This window comes from Periophthalmus magnuspinnatus, chromosome 14 (genome assembly GCF_009829125.3).
Source record: "Periophthalmus magnuspinnatus isolate fPerMag1 chromosome 14, fPerMag1.2.pri, whole genome shotgun sequence".
NCBI classification, from domain to species: Eukaryota; Metazoa; Chordata; class Actinopteri; order Gobiiformes; family Gobiidae; genus Periophthalmus; species Periophthalmus magnuspinnatus.
The window spans coordinates 28302973-28325439 of record NC_047139.1 but is presented as its reverse complement, the minus strand read 5'-3'; the positions used below and the strand labels follow the sequence as shown (position 1 = coordinate 28325439).

The window sequence follows — 22467 nt, the reverse complement described above, 5'->3', positions numbered from 1 at the left end:
CTATATTTTACTGTACTGCAAATACCAGAAACCAAAAGAGGAGCAGCATCTCATACTGAATGTATTATGTGTTACTCAAACATATCTAACCTAAAGGGAAAAGCACACGTTTTGACTAAATCCATTTTCCTTTTGATTATTTTTACTGGGATTCACACCTGAGGTTTTCTGAAACTTCTTTCAACATCTTTAACTGGAACAATGGTTGCTTTTTCAATTTCATTTCATTATAAGTTTGCATTTGGAATAAACCTCTTTGAGTTTACCATCATGATTCATTCCCATGATACTTTATTGCCTTTTGATCTCTGCACTACATTGGCTTTATGGACATTTGGATAAGACATTAGCTAGTAGATAATTAGCTCTTTCTGTCCATGTGTTAGAGGAAAAATTTATGCCTTTCATACATGACAGGAAACCAGCTACAGGAGAGAATGGCATCTTATAAAAATATATAATTCATGACTGTATAACATTATTCCCTAAAAGGAGAGCTTTTTGTATGTTTCTGTACACAAATCACAGCAGCTTTTGAATCTTACTGAGGTTTAAAGGGATATAAAGTTTGAGACGTTGTTGAAGTCTCACACAGCTGTAATTTGAATTTTGATGCAACAACAAATTTTCTTGCAGCCTTAGAGAAAAAAGGCATTTGACTTGCAGTATTTGACATATATAATAGTGATACATGTGCAGTGCAATGTAGCCTATCTTAACACAAAACAGCAGTACACACTTTCTACATTGACTCAAATGCATTTAGGGAGGCACTTGAAAACACTTGTGAATTATTAACAATGTACAAAATGTGCTGCTGTGAGTCAAAAGAAATTATGTACCCTCTTTGAGCACTACAGTGCAATTAAACTACCCAAAACTTTACAACAAGAAAGAAGCAAAGATATTTTGATGCATCTATTATGGATATAGACCACATTTGTCGGCTGGATAAATAATCGCTGACGAGTTTCCCATAGCACCTCACTATGTCTTGCATCTCTGGGGTCAATCGAATGAGGGCGACAATAGCAGCGACCTTATGTCCACCAGTGCAACGCTAAAAAGCAAAGCCAGTGGGAATCCCATCATTACTAATACTTCCAGTTCAATAGTAAACACCTGTGACACTCTGGCAGCTCCCACAACGGACATCCCCAAGGTCAGTCTCATAAAGCACAAAGCAAAAGCATAACTCTTTTACTACAAAATATGAAGAATTCAGAGAGCCTTGGAAAATGGAATTGAAAATTGATGTTTTGATGTTTTGATCTTTTGTGGTTGGTTTAAAGTAAAAAATATGTTAAAATTACCAAGCAGAATGTGGGCACTCATCACATAAGCCTGTACTATAAATTTCTCAATATTTATCTTGTGTTATCCTTACGATAATCAGTCACAAATGTGGTAAAACATGCCTATAAATGTCTTGACTGAAGTTCAAGTATGATACAAAACAGAAACATACTGTAAAAAGGCACATGCAAAACAGCAGAAATATCACTTTATAACATTTTATTGAACATCACTGCCAGATTATGTTCTTATGATCTCAGGCCCTCAAAAAGCCTTCAGTCAAACAAAATAGGCTCACTGAAGTTAATTTTTTTGGTCGTACTGCACTTAATCTTCACACCGTTACCTGGATCCAAACTAAAATGAATCATCTTTCCCTTGGCCCATTCCTGACTCCTCCTGAAATGTTCAATGTTAAAACAATACTTAGTAATCCTTTTACGAATTAGCTGTAAGGAAGATTTGAGCACAGCCAAATGCAGTTGTGAGCAAAGGTCATTTGTGGTTTGAATATTTAAAAGGGTGAATTGAAAAGCTTACATAAATACACAGTATTGCTTTCTGCTTTGAAAGGCTCCTCCCTGGTCTTACATAATCCCTACCGTCTGCACATCTGCTCAATCACAACCAAATCCCCAGAGGTTTCTTTAAAGTCATCAACATGTTTTCACACAGGCAGACGCTCTATAGTCCCAGACAGTAACGAGGTGAGACTACAGCTCCATTTGACCATTTATTTTTGTTTTCTTTCACAGTTCATACACATATTTAAATATCCACATACTATTAAATACTTAAAGTTAATAGGCATACAGATAAACTGCACACACATATCCTGGGTTGTGTTTTGTCTGTTCAATTTCTCATTCACTGAAGATGTACGGTGCTATATGGCAACCACACTGCTCATCCATTACTAGTTCTACGAAGACTATTTACTGAAATATGATATATGTTTTTCTATCACTTTCTATTACTTTCACTCATTAAGATTCTTTGTTACCTTGGCCGGATCATACCAACCTGTGTCAGCATTTACAAGTTATATGAAACAATAATACACAGACTGAAGTGGGCTCATCACGTCATTTTATTTTCTACTAAAATACAGATTTCATGCAGATGTTGATACTTTGAACAACAGACACATAATAAATCTATATTATTTGTCACTCACTCAGTACAGTTTTACATGTGCAAAGTCCTAAAGGGCATATATAAATATTTTCTTCACATGCGTTAAGTGGACTGCTATCACACTTTATCTGGCCATGATATTGCACTTTCAAAAATAATCAGTGACAAAGTCTGAATGTTTGAGGAATGTATGCTGTCATACTGAAACTGAAAATAAACATTAACTATTCTCAGTTTGACAGGTAGCAAAATATAGTGTATTGTATAAAACTATTTCCCGGGCTGTGGCACAAATGAACATAAGAGAGTGGAGTCAAAGGCATCAAGTATTGAATGTAAAGGTTATGTCAGGAGCAAACATCCCTCAGACTCCTTCACAAGGCCGGCTATGATCTCAAAACAAAAAGAGGTAGTCAAATTTCCTCCACTGCTTCAATTAAAAGATGTAGAGTGAGATGAAACAGTAGTCAAATGTCTAATAATAGTCTACCACTGCATGCTAAAAAAGGACCCATCCGAACAGTTAAAAATAGTTTTTTCTTTTACACATCTGCACAGTTGCATATTGATACTAAGTTTTCTGTTTTCTTTTTTAAGACAATATCACACAACTCATGCATACATACAGACAGATGTATTGTGGGACATCACAGCACATTCACAGCATATTTAGTGGTTTATTCTTTGTCAGTATCTAGGAGAATCAGTCAACTTCATTGAGCATTCACAGGTGGCACACTTTAAATCACTTCATAGTTGTTCTGGTTGGGACCTAAATTTTCATTTTAGAAAACGATTCATAATGGATTTTAAAATTTTGTCATGATTTTGTTGTGGTTTCTCCTTATTTAGTAGTTCATTTTTAATACATCCTTATCCGTCAGTTCAGATTGTGTGTGGCTATGTTTTAATTACATTTAGATTAAACATGGTACTTAAAGCCAATTATTTTGAGAATCCCCATTCTACCTCAGTCCACCTTTTTGTCCTTCCTGCTGCCTATTTGCATGACATCATTGAGAGTAAAAGTGACAAAAGAGATTTGTTCAAGTTCAGATTCTTTCCCACACTCCATTAGACCCGAAAATGTATCCTTATCCCCATGGTAGGTCAGGTCTGAGTAGCCACTAGGTCCACTGTGGATGATCTTAGGCTTGTCCCATCCAGACGAGTGCAGCGGGGAGCGGTTTAAATACACTCCCATGTCTCTCCTGCATGACTTATCGGTGGGGTGCATGAAGAGGAGCCATGTTTGGGTATCTGGAGACAGTAGAGATGTCCCACAGGCTTTGCTTTCTGCATCATCATTTGGGACAAATTCAGGAGCAGGGAAGCCAATGATGCTGCCCTGACAGCCTGAAGGGGGCTCCACCAGCTCTCGGGCAAAGTGTGGTTTGTCAAAAAACACACCACTGTTCTCACTCAGGGCCTCGCATCTATGGCCTCTTCTTTTGCGTGTGCAGCGGGCATTGCAGTAAAGATGGCTTCTACCTTCATGGTCGATTATTTCAGCCATCTCACATTCGCAAGAAGGTTTTCTCAGCATCTTACCCAGTCGCCATGTCTGTCCATAGTCTTCGCTGTATATGGAGAGGGCACGTGGGTGGACAGTGCCAGGAATGGGATAAGAGAAGCACCTGTATGGAATGTAATAGGCATAAGCTGGGATGATCAGTCTCCCATTCTCTAGCTGGACCCCATGGCCCGGCCCAACTGCAAAAGTGGCCCATTTGTGGATAGTCTCCCCAATCACGCTCTCTGTTAAGTCCCTCACATCGCTCCATGTTTGGCCATTGTCAGTGCTGGTCACATAACACAGTCGTGTTTTGTTCCTACCTGTGCATTTTTGCCAACTCTCTGTAACGTTCTCCAAGATGCAAATAAAAAACAAGAAGACCGTTTTACTGTTTTTCTCATACACAGGGCAGGGATTCATTGTGCGGTAGTTTGGTAAAGTGGCTGATTGCAGCTCCTGTCTGGACGACCACTAAAGGCAAAACAAAAAATGACACGGTCACTGTTTACTGTAATTATAAAATAATTCCACTTCTCTGATGGACAGAGTAATCACAATATGCCATTCAGGATCTGACTGCATTAAACCTTTTTTTTTTAATCACATTCCTATTGATGATGGAATTTAGGTTACTGCTTGTTCTGTTTAGCTGCTGTAAATAGGCTGAAGAAGTTATATCTCATATTGTCATATGCTGAGCATCTTACTGTGTAAGCTACAGTCAAAAGGCTGGTCTCATCCTGATCAATAACACCGTCATTATAATATATATCTATATGCTCCTCAGGTCAAACTGTTGATTTTACCTCCACAGATCCGTCCTCCTTCATGGTTCCTCTCCTCATCACGAGGATCTTGGCGTCATGGTCACAGGGAGACGACCTCTTCTCAGCGAAGGCGAGGAAAGTGTGGACGTGCCGCAGGTAGATGAGCGCGGGGATCCTGTATGTGATGCCACCGGGCTCTTTCTCAAATAAAGTTGTTTTCACCGGTTCGTCCATGTTGCCATTTTTTGAGGCTCTGTTCCCCATGGTTGATACGGAGTCCTGCATACGCAAGAAATAAAACACAAACAGACTGTGATTGAATCAGGAAACATCTGTAGAGACACTACTAGAAGAGTTCACACTTCAACAGCTCCCGTGATGACATTCACACTGAAAACGCGGACTGCACCATGAAACCTTACCTTCACAAGCCACTTGTTACGCTGTTTAATATTATCGAAAATATCATCATAAGGAATATTTTCCAAAAAGACAAGAAATAAGAGGCTACCGAGAATGCTGCTGAATGCTTTTATAAAAAGACGTCAATGAATCAAAAAAATAAACTCAATTTCACTTCCGCGTTCTCCAATAGAGAGATCATCATAAAAACGAATACGGCTAAATGCCTTTCACTACAAATTTCAGTCATATTTAATGACTGAAATAAACATGATAAAATATAGAAGCGTTATAAACAAGAAAAATAGGCTACCTTAGTGCAACTTATCACTGAGGTGAAAAAAATGCTCTTCCTCATAGTGGACATGCGCACTGCTCATTTCTGACCTTTCATATAAAGATTTTAAATTGAATGTACGTGTTTCAGATTTATACACTGCCGTAATTTAATCAAAAGTAACGTAATAGTTTCATGGTATAATTTAAAAACGAGTGAGTGCGTGGTTTATCCGACAGTCCGTAGTTTAAACCTTTAAACTCGTTTTGTGATAAACTGCACTATCTTGGTTTTGCTTTGACTCTTGGTGCTATCAGCTGGGTTCTGGCGCCCCCTGGTGCACTGGGTGCTCTTCTCTCTTTTGTTGCTAGGAGACAGGACTCTCCAAAACCCACTTGAAGCTGTGAATCCCTTGTTAAATGTTTTCATTTTCATCCCCAATTTAACTGGAAACATGCTTTGAAAATTTCAATCCATAAAACATGAAAATGACTCCGCTGTCCACATTTAATCATGAGCAGAGGATGAACGACCCAACTCACAGTTTTCCATCTCGAACATCCCCAACACGTCGAACAGGTAAGAAACAGCCTCATCAGTGAACTACAATGAGCTAAACCTGAATCAAGCTTCAAATAAGCTGGGGTGATGTTACAAAACATCTTTTCAACGTGAATATTGTTTGTAGGTGTTGGACATTGGCTCGTTGCTTACAGAAAAACAGAGGAGAGACACTATAAAAATGTGCACAGAAGAGTCAAAGAAAGAGTCAAAGAAGCTCACAAGAAACAAGAGAACAGAGTACTTTCTGGAGGTAGAACTTTAAATAAAGACTTTCTGGTAAGTGGTTTAAAATAAAAACATTTAAATAAAACCATTGAAACAATCATGTGATGTTTTGTGTTCAGCTCAGACTGCACAGTGTGGATGAGCCCTGTGAGCTGAGCTCTGTGAACCTCATGGAGCACCACTTACATGATGTATGTGTCATTTCTGCTACAGCACATTAGACACAGACACCTCACAAACAGCAAAACTAAACTACTCTTTTACAGGTGAACGACAAGGATTTAAATATGTTTAACAATGTCATTCAAATAGATGCCTCTGTAAACCTCCTGTCCCTGGGTGAGTGTGTTCTGTGAGTACTGCTGGGCTTCACAACATCACAGCATTATATAGGTCAATACTATTTAATACAGGCAGCTTAAATAAATATTGTTAAAATCCCGATTTTTGCTAGAATACAGTGAGTTCTTGGGTCTTGTCTTGTCTTTAATAGAAATGATCAGGTTCAACATTTGTGTACTTACCTTTTAGATATTTCATAAAAACAGTGTAATTAATATAAAAATCTTAAAAAGCTGAAAACCACCAACAGCCTGCACGACATCTTAACCCCATAACTAAATGTCTTGTTTTTAATAGGTCATTTCAAGAGTTTTGTGTCTCTGAGGGAGCTCAACCTGTCTCTGAACAGACTGCAGGACATGCCATTTGATCCAGCTGACTTTCCACACTTAGAAGTAATTTAAATAACAGTATTCAGATTGATTATCATTGTGGACATGTTCATTTAATTTTTATTTATTTCAGTTATGTTGCCTTGCATTCAACTTAAATATATATTTTTTATATAATTAAAAAGGAGGACATGAAAGATAAACCATATAATCTGTGCCCCTTTCTCCAAAATGAGGCAAATAATGAGAGAAAAATACATGATGGTCTGATCACAGCAAAGTACCAATCAGTTTTACACATACGCATATCAAGGAGCATTATTACAGAGATTTATAAGATGAGAAGTGTTGCAACTTTACATTTTTGTGTTAAATGAGGAAGACTAGAATAACTGAAAAAAACAAAAAAAACAACAACTCTTCTCCAAGAAATTCCAGAGATTGACTCCAGCCTCTGAAATGCCCATCTGCTTTTGGGTTGTTCTGGCAAAAGGGAGAATCCAGTCAAATTTTCTTTTGCTATTGGAATCTGGTTTAAATGAGAAGAAACTTTGGACAGTTTGGGGCAACAGAGAATGTTTTTATCACAATAAACACACATAGTTTAGAACTCTTTGGTAGACATTCAAACAAATACCTTCCACCAGAGTTAATTTTGTGGCTCAGTGATTTCTATCAAAGGATGTAAGAGGCAGAGTTATCCACACGAGGGTGCTCCAACAGACTTAAAATGAACAGGCCTAGCTCTGTACATAACTGCAGTGATGTAGAGTAATTTAAAACACTTGATAGTATTGTAACAGAAGACATCCTTTTCTCTGATAAAGTGACAACTTGTCTAAAATATGTATTTAAATTTTCAGGTTTTGGATCTATCTTATAACAGCTTATCCACAGATGCTGTAACTGCTCTTGGTTGTCTTCCATGCCTCAAAGTTCTCCATTTGACTGAAAACCAACTCTGTCATCTCCCTCCTGATTTGAGCCTTGCCAGCCATAACACAACTCAGTCAGTATTACTTTATTTTATTAAATGCTCTATACAATGACATGCCATTATTGAGTCTTATTTACTATCTAGTATGTAATTGCAGCTGGAATTACAACACATCTTAAGTACACAACATCTGCATTTTATTCTAGGCAAACCTCAAAAGACGACACATATTTTAAAAGTCTTGAAGTCTTGATGCTTGACGATAACAAACTGTCTTCTGATGTTTTCAAATGCTTGAGAAACTTGAGGAGGTAAGAAAACATTGCTAAAAACAACATATTGTACAATGCCATTTTAAAGCTGTTAAATTCACTATTGCAGATTGAGGTACTTGAATCTTAAAGGGAACCTCATTTTGGAGGTCCCATTATTGGAGCTGCTGGACAATTTGAAAACACAACAGACTTCAACTGAACAAAGTGAAGAGGAAAGAGAGACAGATGGAAACATGAGTGATAACTTATTGAAACTTATGCAGGTAATGAGAATACCCACCATTATGTTGGATTAATGTTTTGTTGTTGTTCATTTTGGGCTGTGTTTGAACAGTTCTTTCAGCACAAAGACTGGGACTGTAAAGACTTGACTTTTCCTTTCCCAGAACTTCAGTTTCTTAATTTGTCTGGCAACAAGGTGAGCATGGTTTTATGTCGGAAATAGAGTTTAAATGAGTTTCCAAGTATAATCCTAATTGTTTTGTCTGATAGATCGCAGAGGAGGAGGCACTGTTAGCTGTGGCCCTGTTCCCAATGCTGTATGAAATCGATATCAGCTCTAACCCCCTGACCACTCGGCGGAGCGGTGATTCTGTCCTTCTCCAGTAAAAACGTTTGTCTGTCTGAAAAGTGGCATCTAGAAGCACATTTTTTCTTTGATTTCACTCAGGAGACCCTCCTCTGCTGACATACTACCTCCAGGACAAACTGGGTATGAAAATAAAGAGGAAAAATGACCAGGAAGTCAAGATATTAACAAAAGTCTATGTGGAGCCAAAGTGGAAGGTTTGATATTTTCTTTTGTGACCAAAAGTCACAAACATTAAACATTAAACATTTTTATCCATGGTGTTTCCTCACCACAAATATTTAATATTTTGTAAATGGGCATGACGTTATTTTTTGGATTTGTTACATTACAATGCACAGTAGACCTGTCACGATAACATATTTTGAAGCATAAGAAAATATAGACGATAAACAATAATCCTGAATGTCATTAAATAACATTAAAGCAGGAATGTTCCCCCAAAAAACGATTCTATATGTACAGCATTGTTAATGAACAAAAATGAAACATTTAATCAGTCATAAAAGTGATTTACTCATCCCTCAGCTCAAGTCTTATCACAATACAGAAAAATGACAACAAGTTCCCCACTTTTATGAAGAAAAGAAGAATTAGCCACGATAAATATTGACCCCCCAAAGCTACTGTTCAGTCAATACAGTGATTAAACAGGCTTAATGTACAGTTATTCATAATCATTTGTCTAGTTATGTGATCAGTTTTATTGGATTCTATATTTGAATGATAAAGTACTGATAAAGTATTGGTTAAGTTACTGTGACAAGCAGCCAGATAAAAGGACTTTATACATTTTTGTGGAGTGAAGTAAATAAACGTTTACTTAAAATGTCATAATTTTGCTTTTATTTCTCACAATTATTAGTCTTGACATCTTACTTTGGACCTAAGCAGACTAGTGTTATTTTTATTATTTTTGCTTTGCAGTTGTGTGAAGTGATCCCAAATCTGTGTAAAAAGACACAAGGACTGGATCATCAAACTCAAGCTGAAACCAAGAGGGAGACGTCCACACAACTGTCTTCTGACCAAATCACTGAACATAAAACAGAACAGCCCTTCTTTGTCACTGAGGTAAACGCATTATATTGTGTGACTTTGTTTAGAGCGTACTGCACCTCGCTCTACGCTGCACATCTGTGGGTGAACTATACAAATCTAACCTCCAGAGACAGACAGTGGCCTAATGCTCTAAGACTTCTGTTAGAAAGGCCCAGACCAGAGCTAGTGAACTGTTTGTGTCCTCAAGAGTTAATACACTGCTGCTGTTTTAAGAAATGGGACGTATAAATATATGTGCCGTCTGAATAATTCAGGAAACATGCTGATTTTATTGGTCACTAATACTGGACACAGTGTCAGCCGCTTTACTTCTCAGCTGTGGAAACACTCGTCCAGTTGTCTCCTAAGAGGTTTGGAGCCTCTTGTTGAGTTTTTTTTATACTCCGGACCACGAGTCTGCTATAAAAATATCCATCTATTACAGGTTAGATAGATTTGTTATGGTCGTGGCTTCAGTGTTGGTTTAAATATGCACTTTGTTGTTCAGATTGAAGCTGACTCTGAATTGGACACGGAGACTCGTTTCCTGGCAAAAAACACAGAGAGCACTGTGGACTTCAAATCCTCCCCATGGCTGATGGACGTTAGCCCAGACCTCACATCACTGGACCAGCCCATTGGTCAGAAGTGCAGCTGTTTCATCCAGTATATTTCTTTCTATGGATTTATTTAAAGGTGCACTATGCAACCTTTCTGGTGGAGGGCCTGCCACCAGCTTGTCTCCATGGAGATGTTATTGCTTGGCCCTGAATTCCACAGTATAGCATTGAACATACAGTAAATAACTCCATGGAGATAAGCAAGTAATACCATTAGGTGAAGTTACAGGTCATATCTGAGGAGAGGCGACCCCACTCTCTGTAAGAATGCAGGTTTTTACATGTATTTTCGAGCAACAAAGACACCTTTAATTAAATAAATACAAAATAGATACAAATTAAAAAGTTTAATGTCATATTAAGGGACTTCCTAAAAGCATTTCACCTGGGGGCTGGGCTTAACATTCTATTTCCATGGCAAATCCATGTCTTTCCTATTCAAGTGTGTTGTCAAATTTTAAAAAAAGACTTCTTGACCAAACAAAGTGAATTTAGACTTGAAATGATGCCATCAGGGTCGTACCTTTTTTCACAAACACAGATACACCAAACAACAGCCTCTTTATGTGCAGTATATTTTGTTCACAGTCAGGTTGAGGTTAGGGTTAGCATCAGGGCTCGGTTTAGGAACAGATAAGTGTAGAGGTTTTGGTCAGGTCTGCTAATCGGATCTTTGCAAAATTGAGCTGTAATTTTTGTGAAAATTGTAAATAAATAAAAGTATTAGGTAACTGTATTTAATAGATCACAAAAATACTGTAAATGTTGCTGTTGCCTTAATATTTGCTGTAATTACATCTGCTGACAATGAAATAAACTCACTCCAAGGAAAATACAGCACAAAGAGCAGTTAGTGAGCTTTGATTGACATGAAAGGCTAAGCCCCGCCCTCAGATGAAATGCAGACAATTTAGAGAGTCCTGTCATACTAAGGAACATTCCAGCCAAAGCAATAATTTCACCATGGACACAAGCAGGTGGCGGCCTCTACATCAGAAATTGCATAGCTCACCTTTAAACCTGGAAATGTCTTAGCTCAAAGTGAATATTCATGCTTTATCATTTTTTCTTTATAACAGGAATCCAGACAGCTGTTCGAATGCTGGAGCACACACTGAAGAATCTTAATGTTTATAGAGACACAAAACCCAAACTTGATAGCATCCAGACACCCTACAGAGAGAGAGAGAAAAGGGTTTGGGGATTTGCTGTGCACGTTTTATCATCCAACTGTGATCAGCCCTGCATTAAACAGGGAACACATTGATATTTTGATTTGATCATTTAAAAAACATGTTTTTCTTCACAGATTAAGGCGCTCCCACCTCCACCCGCCCTGCCCCTAAAGCAACAAAGTGAACAGCTCGACAAAATGATTGAGGAAATAAAGCTCAATAGGACGACCAGAGAAGTACCTTTAAGTATGCACATTTCTGTATTCATCAGAAATAAGGCTGACTCAAACTCTGGGGTACAGATCAGTTTATATGCTTCTGATATTGTGGGTTAACCCTAAAAGTGGTTCTCAGAAGAAAAAAAAAAAAAGATAAAACTTGTACTCCAACTGGTGTTCCTTTTATTCCAGCGCTAAGACAAACCTGAAATGTTCCATAGTATAGATTAATGTAAGAGTTTAATGTCATTCAGTGGAACAAGAATGTGGTCAATCCTTCACCTGAAAAGTCACATAGCCCACCTTTAAAATATCCTGCTGTTCAAAGAATCAAATCAATGGAATCTCTTCTGGCTTAAGAAAAAAATGCAAAGAAAATACAACATAAAACCCAGAACTAATGTCATGAATATTTATAAAAACAAAACTCTTTACTCACTTACAGCCAAAATCATTAAAAGAGAAGATGGCACCAAACAGGAGTATAAAGAAGCTGTGTCTCTACTGAAGGACATGAAGGCCAAGTACAAGATGGTCCATAGGAAAACAATGGAACAAGCCGCGACTCTTGGATCAGAGCTGCCCCCAAACTGAGCCCACACTGGCCCCAGTGGGTCCAGACTGACTGATGCACAAAGTAAACATGAACAATAGCAGCTCATAAGGGGATTCTACAACTTGCATATTTTTCTTTGCACTCCCATTTTCTCAATAGCGTGTCTGATTTTTAGACTTATTATGAACAGTGCATTTTTGTGGTAACTTATGGCCATGAGGGATCAGCCAAATAAGAACTTTCATATGTGAGTATTTGCTGCATTTGGCTGAGGTATGGAGGTGGAGAGGCAATTATGATTACAAAAACATTTTCATATCAATGGATATAGACTGTGCAAGCACGTTCCACATCCTGAAAGGTACTTGTATTTTTCATCAGTTATTTTCTCCAGTTTCATATTATAACATAACTATCTGCCTATTTCCAGTCAGTTTGCATCGTGCTTAGACCACTGGCCCCTTTTTCCCTGTTTTTCTTTTTTTAATGCAGAGTACAATAACCCAATTTGTAGATTTTTGTGTTTTGTTTCATTCAAATCCATAAAACAGTATCGTTTGCAGTTAGTGTCCAAACAATAGTTTCATGTTGTATGAGTGCACTTAATTTATCACTTTATACATTTATATTGCTTTTCCTGCTTTTTTTTTTTTTTTTTTCCAGAAGTTGCAGATGTGGAATGTACTTTAGGTCCAGGTGCAATAAATCAATAGACACTGTCATGCTTTTCACAGCTTTCATATTTCTTGCCTGCAGAGCTGCTTCTGTAGAAGAGGGGGTAACAGTAATACATGTGGACAGAGATGGATCTGGTTAAAAGCATGTGAGGTAATGTGCGTTAAACAAAAGAAGACCAAAATGACTGTTTATCAAATGTGATGCTCATTTTAAATAGATCTTCTTGCATTATTATGGCCAATAGACTCCCAGTAGGGTTCTAACATTACAAAGTAAAAATATAATTCTAACAGTGATGTAAATACTTCAACAGTGCAATTAGACCGCTGCTTTTTGACCCTCTTCTCAAATAACACGGCCATTTACTCTGTTTATCTATTTGCTAATTGCTTCTTTCTTGTGTCATCACAGAATAGTAATTGTGTGTCACTAGAGATTTAGACTGATAAGAGATTTGGCACATTTGTAAACCAGATGCCCTACCTGCTGCTGGACTCAACTGTATTAGAGCTACCATTTGTGGTTAAAGTGGCCAACCCAGTGCTGTTGTTTTCTCACATACGCACCATAATCAAGCAACTCAAATGCACCTACAGAAGGCAGTTTTAAGAGAGTGCAGTTAGATTCACTTTTTTCAGTAATATATTATTTCTTTGTATTAATTTGTAAAACTAGTACACACTTGCTTTAGATATTTTTGGTCCCTGAAAGTCTGGATTCATACACCTTTTTATGTTGTTTTTTTTTTCTTTTTTTATTGGAGCATTGTTATTTTGGCATTAACTCAGATAAAACAAACGGAGTCAACGACTGTCTCAGCTCTAGTTTAAATTCCCCTGAATAGATGAGGTGAATTATTAACACAAACACATTTCTGCTCCTGCCCTCAGTGATGGATCAGGCCCTGGCAGCACACAGGCCTGCTCCATCCAATAGAGAATAACAACACACGCACTTCTGGGCACTTCTCTCTCTGTTTATATATCTATGGAGGTGTATATTGGAGCCCATTACAGTTTCAACATCTGGAGGAGACATCAGACCAATCAGGCTGAGCGATGTCTGCGAGACCCCGCAGAGAGGCAGACACTGAGTTTGGCCCAAAACCCTCGTCAAAAATCCTCATTATTCAAGTGTCAGAGCAGTTCACTCTCCACTGCACAAAACCTGCTCCTTATTGGTGCTTAGTCATCACCCACCAATGTAACTAGATTTTTACTCAAATCACCAAACTCCCTAAAGTAATTTCCTGTTGTCAATGTAATATTTGCATAGATATACAACAGTTTATTAGTAGTAAAAGGCCTAACTATTAGTCAGATTCAAATTATTATTAAGTATCTTGATGGACTTTACTGACCTTTTAAAGGTGGGTTCACCAGTGCAGGACCGAGTAACAGACCAGATCTATGATCAGTTTTTCAAAAAAAAATTTTTTTTCTTCACAAAAATACCTTGGAAAAAAAAACTTAAGTGGGCTGCATCACCTTTAACTCACTGAGGTTTGTCTGTAATTGCTCACAGTTGTTATGAGCATGTGGAGGAGAGTTTGCACTTTGACCTCAGTCCTTAATTGATAATGGGACTTATTTCGATGACATTTGTGGTTTCCTGACCACACTCCAAACATCAGAGCAATTATCAGGAACAAGAGGCCATGCTCGTGAATAGCTCAGGTCTCAATAGATTTCGGAAGTATTTTGATGAAGTATAAACTGAAGTTCAGCCGAGCGCCTTAATCAGCAAAGAAAGCAAACACAGCTATCAGGCTTAATTAAGCCAAACTCACTGTGACCTCTGAGCTCTCCAAACAACACAGACTCACTGGTACTGAACACATCTGTGATGCAACTCTGTTGTTTGAATTTAGACGTTTTATATATTGTGCTATTCTTTTCAGTGAAGTATATGTGAAGAATTTGATGATGGTAAAAGAACAAATCAGATGTGTTTGTTGATTCTTGGAGCATTCTCCCACAGTCCCATCTTGGTTCAGAGGTGTCTCCTGTCCGAAACTGTGTCCCAGTGTCTTTTGAAGCAGATTTATTGTAACTGACTGCACCCAGATGTTCCAGGTTTGAGCCAACACTGGAGCGAGTGCAGACAAAATCACACAAGAACCACAAATACATTCTGTCCCTTACACAGAGTACCTCCTTAAATCCGGTGGTGTCTAAGTCTTTGTTTACAGTAAATGACTCATTTAGATTGGCAGCAGTGACCCTCTGGATGGGGGCAAAAAGACTCAAGGAGACTCTGACAAGTTTACACAAAATGACTCAAACACAATGATCAGGTCACGGGGGCTCACACCTGTCACTGTTTTACACTCCATATGTACAGTTACAACAACACCTAGAACACATTCAGCTGTAAGAGATGCCAAGTTAAGTTTAAGAGCATAAACATACATTTTTGGTTAAATGTATGTTAACAGTAAACACAATAAAATTGTGTGAAACACTTCCTCTGTTGTACTTGTATTTTAATATTTAAATACCCCATGTCTGTACAATTTTACAATTTTAATGCAGTGAATTTGGCATCAGTTACCAATCATAAATACCATTTTAAAACTAACAAAACAGAAAATTATGAAGTGAAGGCGATTCTTGTGTGCGATCGTATTCCAGCAAAGCACATAATTGTAGAATGATGCCACACTTCTGTTTTTGATTTGATCACTATGACAACATTTCATCTCCAGTGGAAACTCAAGTTTATCAGTCCGCCCCGTCTGAGCGCTGTGTTACTACAAACACAACATTGAGCACAGCAAAGTAGCCCTTTAGTATAACTTCCACTTTCATTACAAGATATTTCAGGTATGTGGAATAAAATTCCCATTGGACTAGCTACAACAACAGCGCCTGTATAAAAATACCCACAGTAGTCTCTATTTTTACTTTAAAGACTTTGTAATCCTTACGCAACATCACTCTCAAAATGAAAAACCTTTAAATTAGGTGCCATCTTTTTTTTGCAATAAATATACAATACATACATTTTTACATTCAAAACATATGGCCATAACGCACGACAGTCCACACCTGATGAGGGCTGTGCTGTATTGGTCAAGTGATGTTATGGTGAACACAGTCCTTCAGTCTGCCTGGGGTTTAAATACTTTACAATCTCTAGTATCCCATCAACACATAGTATCGTCTGAGAGGCTTTGTTCAGATTTCTTGCTTCTTCCTTGAAACTCGTCCATGTCTCTGTGAAATAGGTTTAATAAGGTTTTAAATAGGTTTAATAAGGTTTAATTACAGTAAATTGATAAAGACGATATAAGATGTGTCTAACCTTCGCTGATTGTTGTCAGAAGTGTATGATTTTTTGGATGATCCTTTATATCTTTCCTTTGAACATCCTCCATCTCCATTAATTGTAAAACTCCTGAAGAAAGTTTAACATACATCAGTCTAACATCACAGCGATGTAAATACAGGCTACACAAGACTATACAGTTGCATATAAGCCCTAGCAATTTAATGAGTAATGGTCTGGACATGGTTATGAATTAAAATGTCATGAAAGACTAGCAGTGACTTTGATTAAAATGGTCATCATTCAAAATGTGCAAAAACAAATCCAGATTTATTTTTTGGCCATAGCCCAGCTCTAGCTTAGAGTGATTCTTGCATAAGGGGTTGCGATTAGGCGGTTGTTATAAAGTTATGGTTCATTAGTTTTTCTAATCTTTGTTTGACATTGGTACCTTCTACACTCCTCCACATCAGCACCTCTACTTCACTCTGTCTTTCTGCTGCAATGATCTTCATTCTTTCTGGATTGTCCACGTTTAAAGGAGACTCCACTTTATAAACAAGGACATTACTTCTCTGTCCCATGTGACACTGCGTCTGGTTGTCTGCAGCTCTAGCCTCTGATGGAAAGATGGGGTATTCACCATCAGGCAATATTATTTTAGCAAAGACAGACGTCTGTGTGCTCGGGGCCTACCTGGGCATGTCTTGCAGCATTTTCCTGGTGATTTTGTGGGATGCTTGCATGGATACTGGGTGGGACACGTGATGCGTTTACAGTCCTGGAGGCCGTCGGTACAAGTGCACAGGATGCATTCCAGGACCTTCCCCAGAACCGGGTGCCAAATGTCTCCATGCGAGTACGTCTTTCCGTTGTACAAACAAGCTGTGAGAAATGGGAAACATCTGAGTGAGCTGCATATGGAAACAATATTTGTGAGGAACATGTCCATAAAATCAAATGTCTATAAAGTGGCCCTTTGTAAACTGTGTTTTGATGAAGTCTCACCTCTTTGGTGTTTCCGCTGCAGCAGGATCTTCACGGTGGTCTCTGAGGCCCCTTTGAGGTTGAGTTTGCTCAAACTTTGAGGAGAAGTCCTAACCCGGGGAGCAGTGGCACGGTCCGGCCGCACCCGGGTCTGCTCCCCTGGACACTGGTCCACTGAATGCCTCTTTGTGAGAGCACAATAAACAGTTAGCTAAGAGCGGGCTTTACTTTCACCCCAGAGTGAGAGATGAAGAGGAGCCATCGTCCACCCTCATCATAAACTTTTACAGCTCTGACACACAAACACAAATCACCGAAACCATCTGATGCCATGTGCTCACACATATTTGAATTTACCAATTTCAACAGAAAACCTATTACTATAACAATTCATAATACGAATCATAGATTCATAGAGAAGATAAACATAGAAAACATACAACGCCTCGGTTGAGTTGCTGGTTTCCGTCTTCGCTGGACGCAGAGCCACTGTGATCTGAGAGGGACCATAAACACAGAAGCCCAGGTTATGACTGTGAGGAGCAGATGTGGGTGGTTAAACAGTCAGCGGTCTGCAGTACCTTTACACAGAAGGCAGCAGGTGTCTGGGGCCGGCACAGGGGAGGAGCAGGGGGTCAGCGGACACGTCTTCAGGCCACAGAAGATGTTCCCATTCTGAGGAGAGACTATTTCAATAATATTTCTAACCAGAATCACTGAAGCATTGCAGTGTCCATTACAGCTTTTCACATCTATTAAATAATTATTTTAATATTTTACTGTTATAATTAATTGTATAATTGTTTTTTTTTTTAATTTGGTGATGTTACATCACGTCACCAAAAAAAAAAAAAAAATCACAAAAAAACACAAATTCTTAGTTTGTGAATTTTTGCAAAGGCAATAAATCTTTTTTTAGCTTTTTCACAATATTAGCTGCCAGTTGGACCAACAGACTTACAGAGCAGGTGCAAAGGACACACTGGTTCCTGTGTCTGGAGGGGAACAGGTCTTGTTTGGTGAAGCTTTCTCCTGGTTGGTAAATGCTCCCATTGTATCGGCAGGTCTTCACTGAGGCCCTGAGAGCAGCAGGGAACTTTGGCTCATCTGAGGAGACACGAGGCCTTCAGTCATGGTGTACTGACGTCCATGTGCTTGTTCCATCTAGGCTTAATAAACTCACACTATACACACTTATTTAAATAAGTGAAAAGGTTGCTGCACTTGCCAAGCGTTTTAACTCAGAGGGAGGATCATTTTTGTTGATGTCTACTACAACTAGCACAAGATGCAATATCACCACTAGTGTCATCTGTATCTATCTACTATAAAATGGCATTTATTAATTCAGAAAAAAAAATCTGTCACATATAGACTCACTTGGTTCAGTCTAGGTTAGGTTAGTTTCATTCTTCTTATCCAGGGTGCAGTACAAACCCGTGTGACCTCTGCAGCAGAGTGGAGTCTTACCTGTGCATCTGGGGCAGCACTGCTGAGGTTCCACCACAGGGTTATCACAGGACAGAGCCGGACACCTGATGGTGCTACATTTCACATGTCCCGTCTAAAGCAGAAGCAGTGCAGTCAGCGCGCATGACATGTGTCTTTAACCAGCTCATAAACTCAAGTGTACCTCAGCGCAGACACATCTCATACAGTACATGAATCCAAAGGGCTCCAAATACGGGTGCCAACTGTCCCCCAGGTTGTAAGTCTTGTTTTTAAAAGTGCAAACGACTCCACGACCTGTGCGTCAACAGAGTTCAATATTTGACGCAAAAATATTTTAGACAGACATATTAAAGGGCAACACAGCAAAATATTCCAAAATTTTATCAAAGAGTAAGAGAAGATCAACTCAAACTCTTTCTTGGGTAATCAATTATATAATCTGGTATCGTAGCCTGTAGAACAGAAGCTGGTAGTCCTACCTTTCCGTGGCTTTAGTTCAGCATCTGCAAACCAAATGATGAACAGAAAGAGAAGCGTTGGCTTCATGTTTTACATGCGCGTGACAGTGTCTACAAGGCTCCATAAACGTGTATCTGCAGGACACAAACTTTGAGAGCCGCAAAAAGCAGAATACAGCGCAGGTCTATTATCGTCTGTGCGCCAGCGCCCCCTAAAGGCGAAGTGAAAGTATGTACATCCTAACAGGAGAACTCAAGTTTCACCCCAAAAACATCCTTCATCATTAAACATTAACAAAACAGTGTAAAACAGTGTAAGTTTGGAATTAAAAATATGATAACTCACGTTGAAAATAATCTTCAGTTTCTTTATTAATTTTTTCTAATTTGAAATTCTGGAGTAAGGCATTTAAAGCTGCAAATAGTAATTGTACACAAGAGAGAAAATGGTTTCCTCTACATAACTTTATTAGATGTTTAGTATCTCATTTGTACACACACTTGTGCACTCGAAGTGTGCGCCTGTCAGCATAGACTTTACCACAGTGTTCACACATGCACTGCTTGACTCCTGAGTGCATGTGTAACTTGTGTGTGCGTAAGTGTGCGTTCTGGACAAAGGTTTTGTCACACAGCTCGCATACATAAGGCCTCTCTCCACTGTGCACTCGCAGGTGCAGCTTCAGGTTCTGAGGGTTGTTGAAGCTCTTGTTGCAGGTGTGGCAGACGTAGCTGCGTTCGTTTAAATGCACGCGTCTGTGGACACATAGACTGCTCTGCTGGCTGAAGGCTCGGCCACACACGTCACAAATATAAGGCTTTTCCCCTGTGTGCACACGCTGGTGAACATGCAGAGCTACTGTGGTGCGGAAGGCTTTGGAGCACAGTGAGCAGACATAGGGGCGCTCACCTGTGTGGATGCGCTCATGGACTAACAGATTGACTTTATGATTGAAGGAGCGGTCGCAGAAAGAACATTTGAATGGGCGAACCCCAGAGTGAACAGTCATGTGATCTTTGAGAGTCCGAGAGCGTGTGAAGCCCCTCCCACACTCTGCACATATGTAGGGCTTGGTGCCAGTGTGTGAGCGCATGTGGCGGTGCAAGTTGGTCTTGGCTGTGAAAGTGCTTCCACAGACCTTACAGGCAAAAGGCTTCTGCCCGGTGTGGACGCTCATATGCCCCTTCAGCTTGTCTTTGTCTGCATAGCCCTTTCCACACTCTGGGCACATAAAGGGATAGTCTTTTGTGTGCTTGTATATGTGCATCTTCAAGGAGTTAGCCTTACTGAAACTGCTGTCACATATGGGACATTTAAAGGGCTTGTCCACAGTGTGAGAAGACATATGCACTCTGAAAGCAAACTCACTGCTGAAATCTATGTCACAGATGGTGCAGTTGAAACACCATGTCTTGAGTACAAAGGGTGAGGGACTATGTGCTAAAGTAAAGGTTTCAGGGCTTGAGCTCACAGAGTCGTGCACCTCTCCAGCTCCTGAAAAAAAAGTACATTAATAGTGCATTACAAACCACATTAATAACTATGGAAATAATATGACAAAGATTATCTTTTTACACGTTGAAAAAAAGGAGAACTCACTTTCTAAACTAGAATCCTCATTTTCAAATTTGATTTTGGTGATGACATTGATTGGCTCCACCTCCTTCTCCTCCTCTCTTGATCGGTCTTCATTGGGGAATTTAGACATATCCAAATCTCTAACAGAATGTGTGTCCTGAGGTTTAATATTGGACTTGCTGAACTTTGTCTTGTTTGAGTGCCGCCTCTCTGAAACAAACAGAACACACAAACTTTCAGTTCTTAAAAGGAAGAAACAGCCTGAACAGCAGTAACGCGAACAGTCTATTGACTTCTATTTAAGCATACTGTCAACATCCATCTTTCCCTTTGTAATTATGTGTCACATAACTTGATTTGAACAGTAAAAAATGAAAACACAGTTGAGGTATTGAGGTTCAGATCATTAGGTTTTTACAAAAATATTGTTTTTTCACTCGTGTGTTGATGTAACAAATTGGTAGACACAAAAATCTCAACACCAACATTTGGAACCTCACAAATTTTAACATATAATCTGAGTTCATTTTACTTTTGGCTTCTTTCATGTATGAGAGCCAAAAAACTGTATGTGTATACTGTGATGCTTCACTTACTTTTACCAACAGCATTGAGGCTGATATTTTTCCATTTGTCTTCAACACTGATGCCAGGAATAAACTCTATATTGGCACAGTCCTCTTCCTCTGATAGCTGATGCTCTTGAGAGGGCAGATCTTTGTCAGATATCATGTCATTTGTTCCATAGCAGTGGTCTTCAATAACAGGCTGGCCCCTGCTCGTGTTGTGACTTGCGCCATACGAATGTTCAACCCCTGAGCAAAACAGCAGACATCATGTTGGTCTTTATTAAATAATAGAGTTTTCATTCAGTGGACAATTCTTGTCATGCAATTTTTATTTTATTTTGTCTGCACTACCTTTTGAATTGCAAAAAAAACATTTAAAACATGACAAATATTATTAAAACATTTACTGCTAAAAATGGGCTACTACATAATACTGGCTGCAGATTATTATTACTTACCCACCCTGGAGCCCTGAAGGATGTAGAGAACATGGGGTGGTGTTGTATGTGGATTGTTCATTTTGTCCAGTTTCAGTTCAACTGCGACCGTGTCCAAAATGCTGAGGATTTTGCCCAAAGCCTCACTGCCCAGAGTCTCCATCACTGAGGCAAACTGCATCTGGATCAGAGTGATGGAATAAACCATATCAGCACACGTTTACAAGAAGGTAAGCCATTCTCCTGTTGGTTTCTGTTCATTATTATTATTATAATGATTATGTAATATATAGAATTTAAACTCTTTAAATAGTTTTTTCCTTAACCTTTTCAATGCCTTGATTTTTTTAATTGAAATTTCTAATAAACAATCTATTTTGCACACGTGTGTATTTTCCCATAGTGTGTTGTTGGGTGTCTGTATCCAGTCTTTTCACCTCCTCCTCGCGCTCTATGAGTCTGTGGAGCTCCGTCACAGCCGCGTGCACCAGTCTCTGGATGACCGCCGCAAGCTCCACGTGCAGGCAAATGGAGGAGCTCATGATGACAGTAGAGCCACACAAACGCTTCAGACCATCACTTAAAACTGGGAAACGCTATGGTTTACTAGTTTGGAAATAATCTCAAAAAACTCTGCTGACGCACAACAAACTGGATACAGAAGCCGTCTCTTCCGGGTTACGACATTTACTTCCGGTGTTAAATTTACCGAGTCGCAAATAAAACAAATATTAACAAGAATGTTTTGTATTCTTAAGTTAAAAAAAA

At 38.9% G+C, this 22467-nt stretch overlaps 4 protein-coding genes across 5 annotated transcripts; 1 reads left to right on the top strand and 3 right to left on the bottom strand.

Annotated features, from left to right (window-relative positions):
• Positions 1–2368: 2368 nt before the first annotated feature.
• Positions 2369–5489, bottom strand: neu3.1 (sialidase 3 (membrane sialidase), tandem duplicate 1). 2 transcript variants are annotated; one of them, XM_033979086.2, is made up of 3 exons: positions 5139–5489; positions 4756–4995; positions 2369–4420 (listed from the first exon to the last, which is right to left on the bottom strand). In XM_033979086.2, exons 2-3 carry the CDS (start codon positions 4978–4980, stop codon positions 3404–3406), a joined length of 1242 nt encoding a protein of 413 aa, XP_033834977.1. In that variant the 5' UTR covers positions 4981–4995; positions 5139–5489; the 3' UTR covers positions 2369–3403. The 2 variants fall into 2 exon arrangements, with proteins under 2 accessions (XP_033834977.1, XP_033834976.1); XM_033979085.2 differs by having other exon boundaries at positions 4756–5474.
• A 394-nt stretch (positions 5490–5883) lies between these two features.
• Positions 5884–12722, top strand: xrra1 (X-ray radiation resistance associated 1). Its single transcript, XM_055226899.1, has 16 exons — positions 5884–5974; positions 6084–6235; positions 6304–6375; positions 6451–6523; positions 6824–6921; positions 7722–7867; positions 8002–8106; positions 8177–8333; positions 8405–8488; positions 8563–8656; positions 8741–8856; positions 9587–9733; positions 10209–10341; positions 11400–11515; positions 11630–11741; positions 12159–12722. The coding sequence occupies exons 1-16, from the start codon at positions 5884–5886 to the stop codon at positions 12305–12307; spliced, it is 1845 nt and encodes a 614-aa protein (XP_055082874.1). The 3' UTR covers positions 12308–12722.
• A 2692-nt stretch (positions 12723–15414) lies between these two features.
• On the bottom strand, positions 15415–19286 carry chrdl2 (chordin-like 2). Its single transcript, XM_033979084.2, has 11 exons — positions 19136–19286; positions 18838–18950; positions 18675–18768; positions 18166–18311; positions 17786–17879; positions 17645–17700; positions 17226–17388; positions 16914–17102; positions 16669–16836; positions 16254–16346; positions 15415–16165 (listed from the first exon to the last, which is right to left on the bottom strand). Exons 1-11 carry the CDS (start codon positions 19200–19202, stop codon positions 16032–16034), a joined length of 1317 nt encoding a protein of 438 aa, XP_033834975.1. The 5' UTR covers positions 19203–19286; the 3' UTR covers positions 15415–16031.
• Positions 19287–19562: 276 nt separating this feature from the next.
• LOC117380991 (zinc finger protein ZFP2-like) lies at positions 19563–22374 on the bottom strand. The gene is made up of 5 exons (XM_033977824.2): positions 22137–22374; positions 21721–21880; positions 21290–21508; positions 20715–20903; positions 19563–20609 (listed from the first exon to the last, which is right to left on the bottom strand). The coding sequence occupies exons 1-5, from the start codon at positions 22239–22241 to the stop codon at positions 19600–19602; spliced, it is 1683 nt and encodes a 560-aa protein (XP_033833715.1). The 5' UTR covers positions 22242–22374; the 3' UTR covers positions 19563–19599.
• Between the last annotated feature and the right edge of the window lie 93 nt (positions 22375–22467).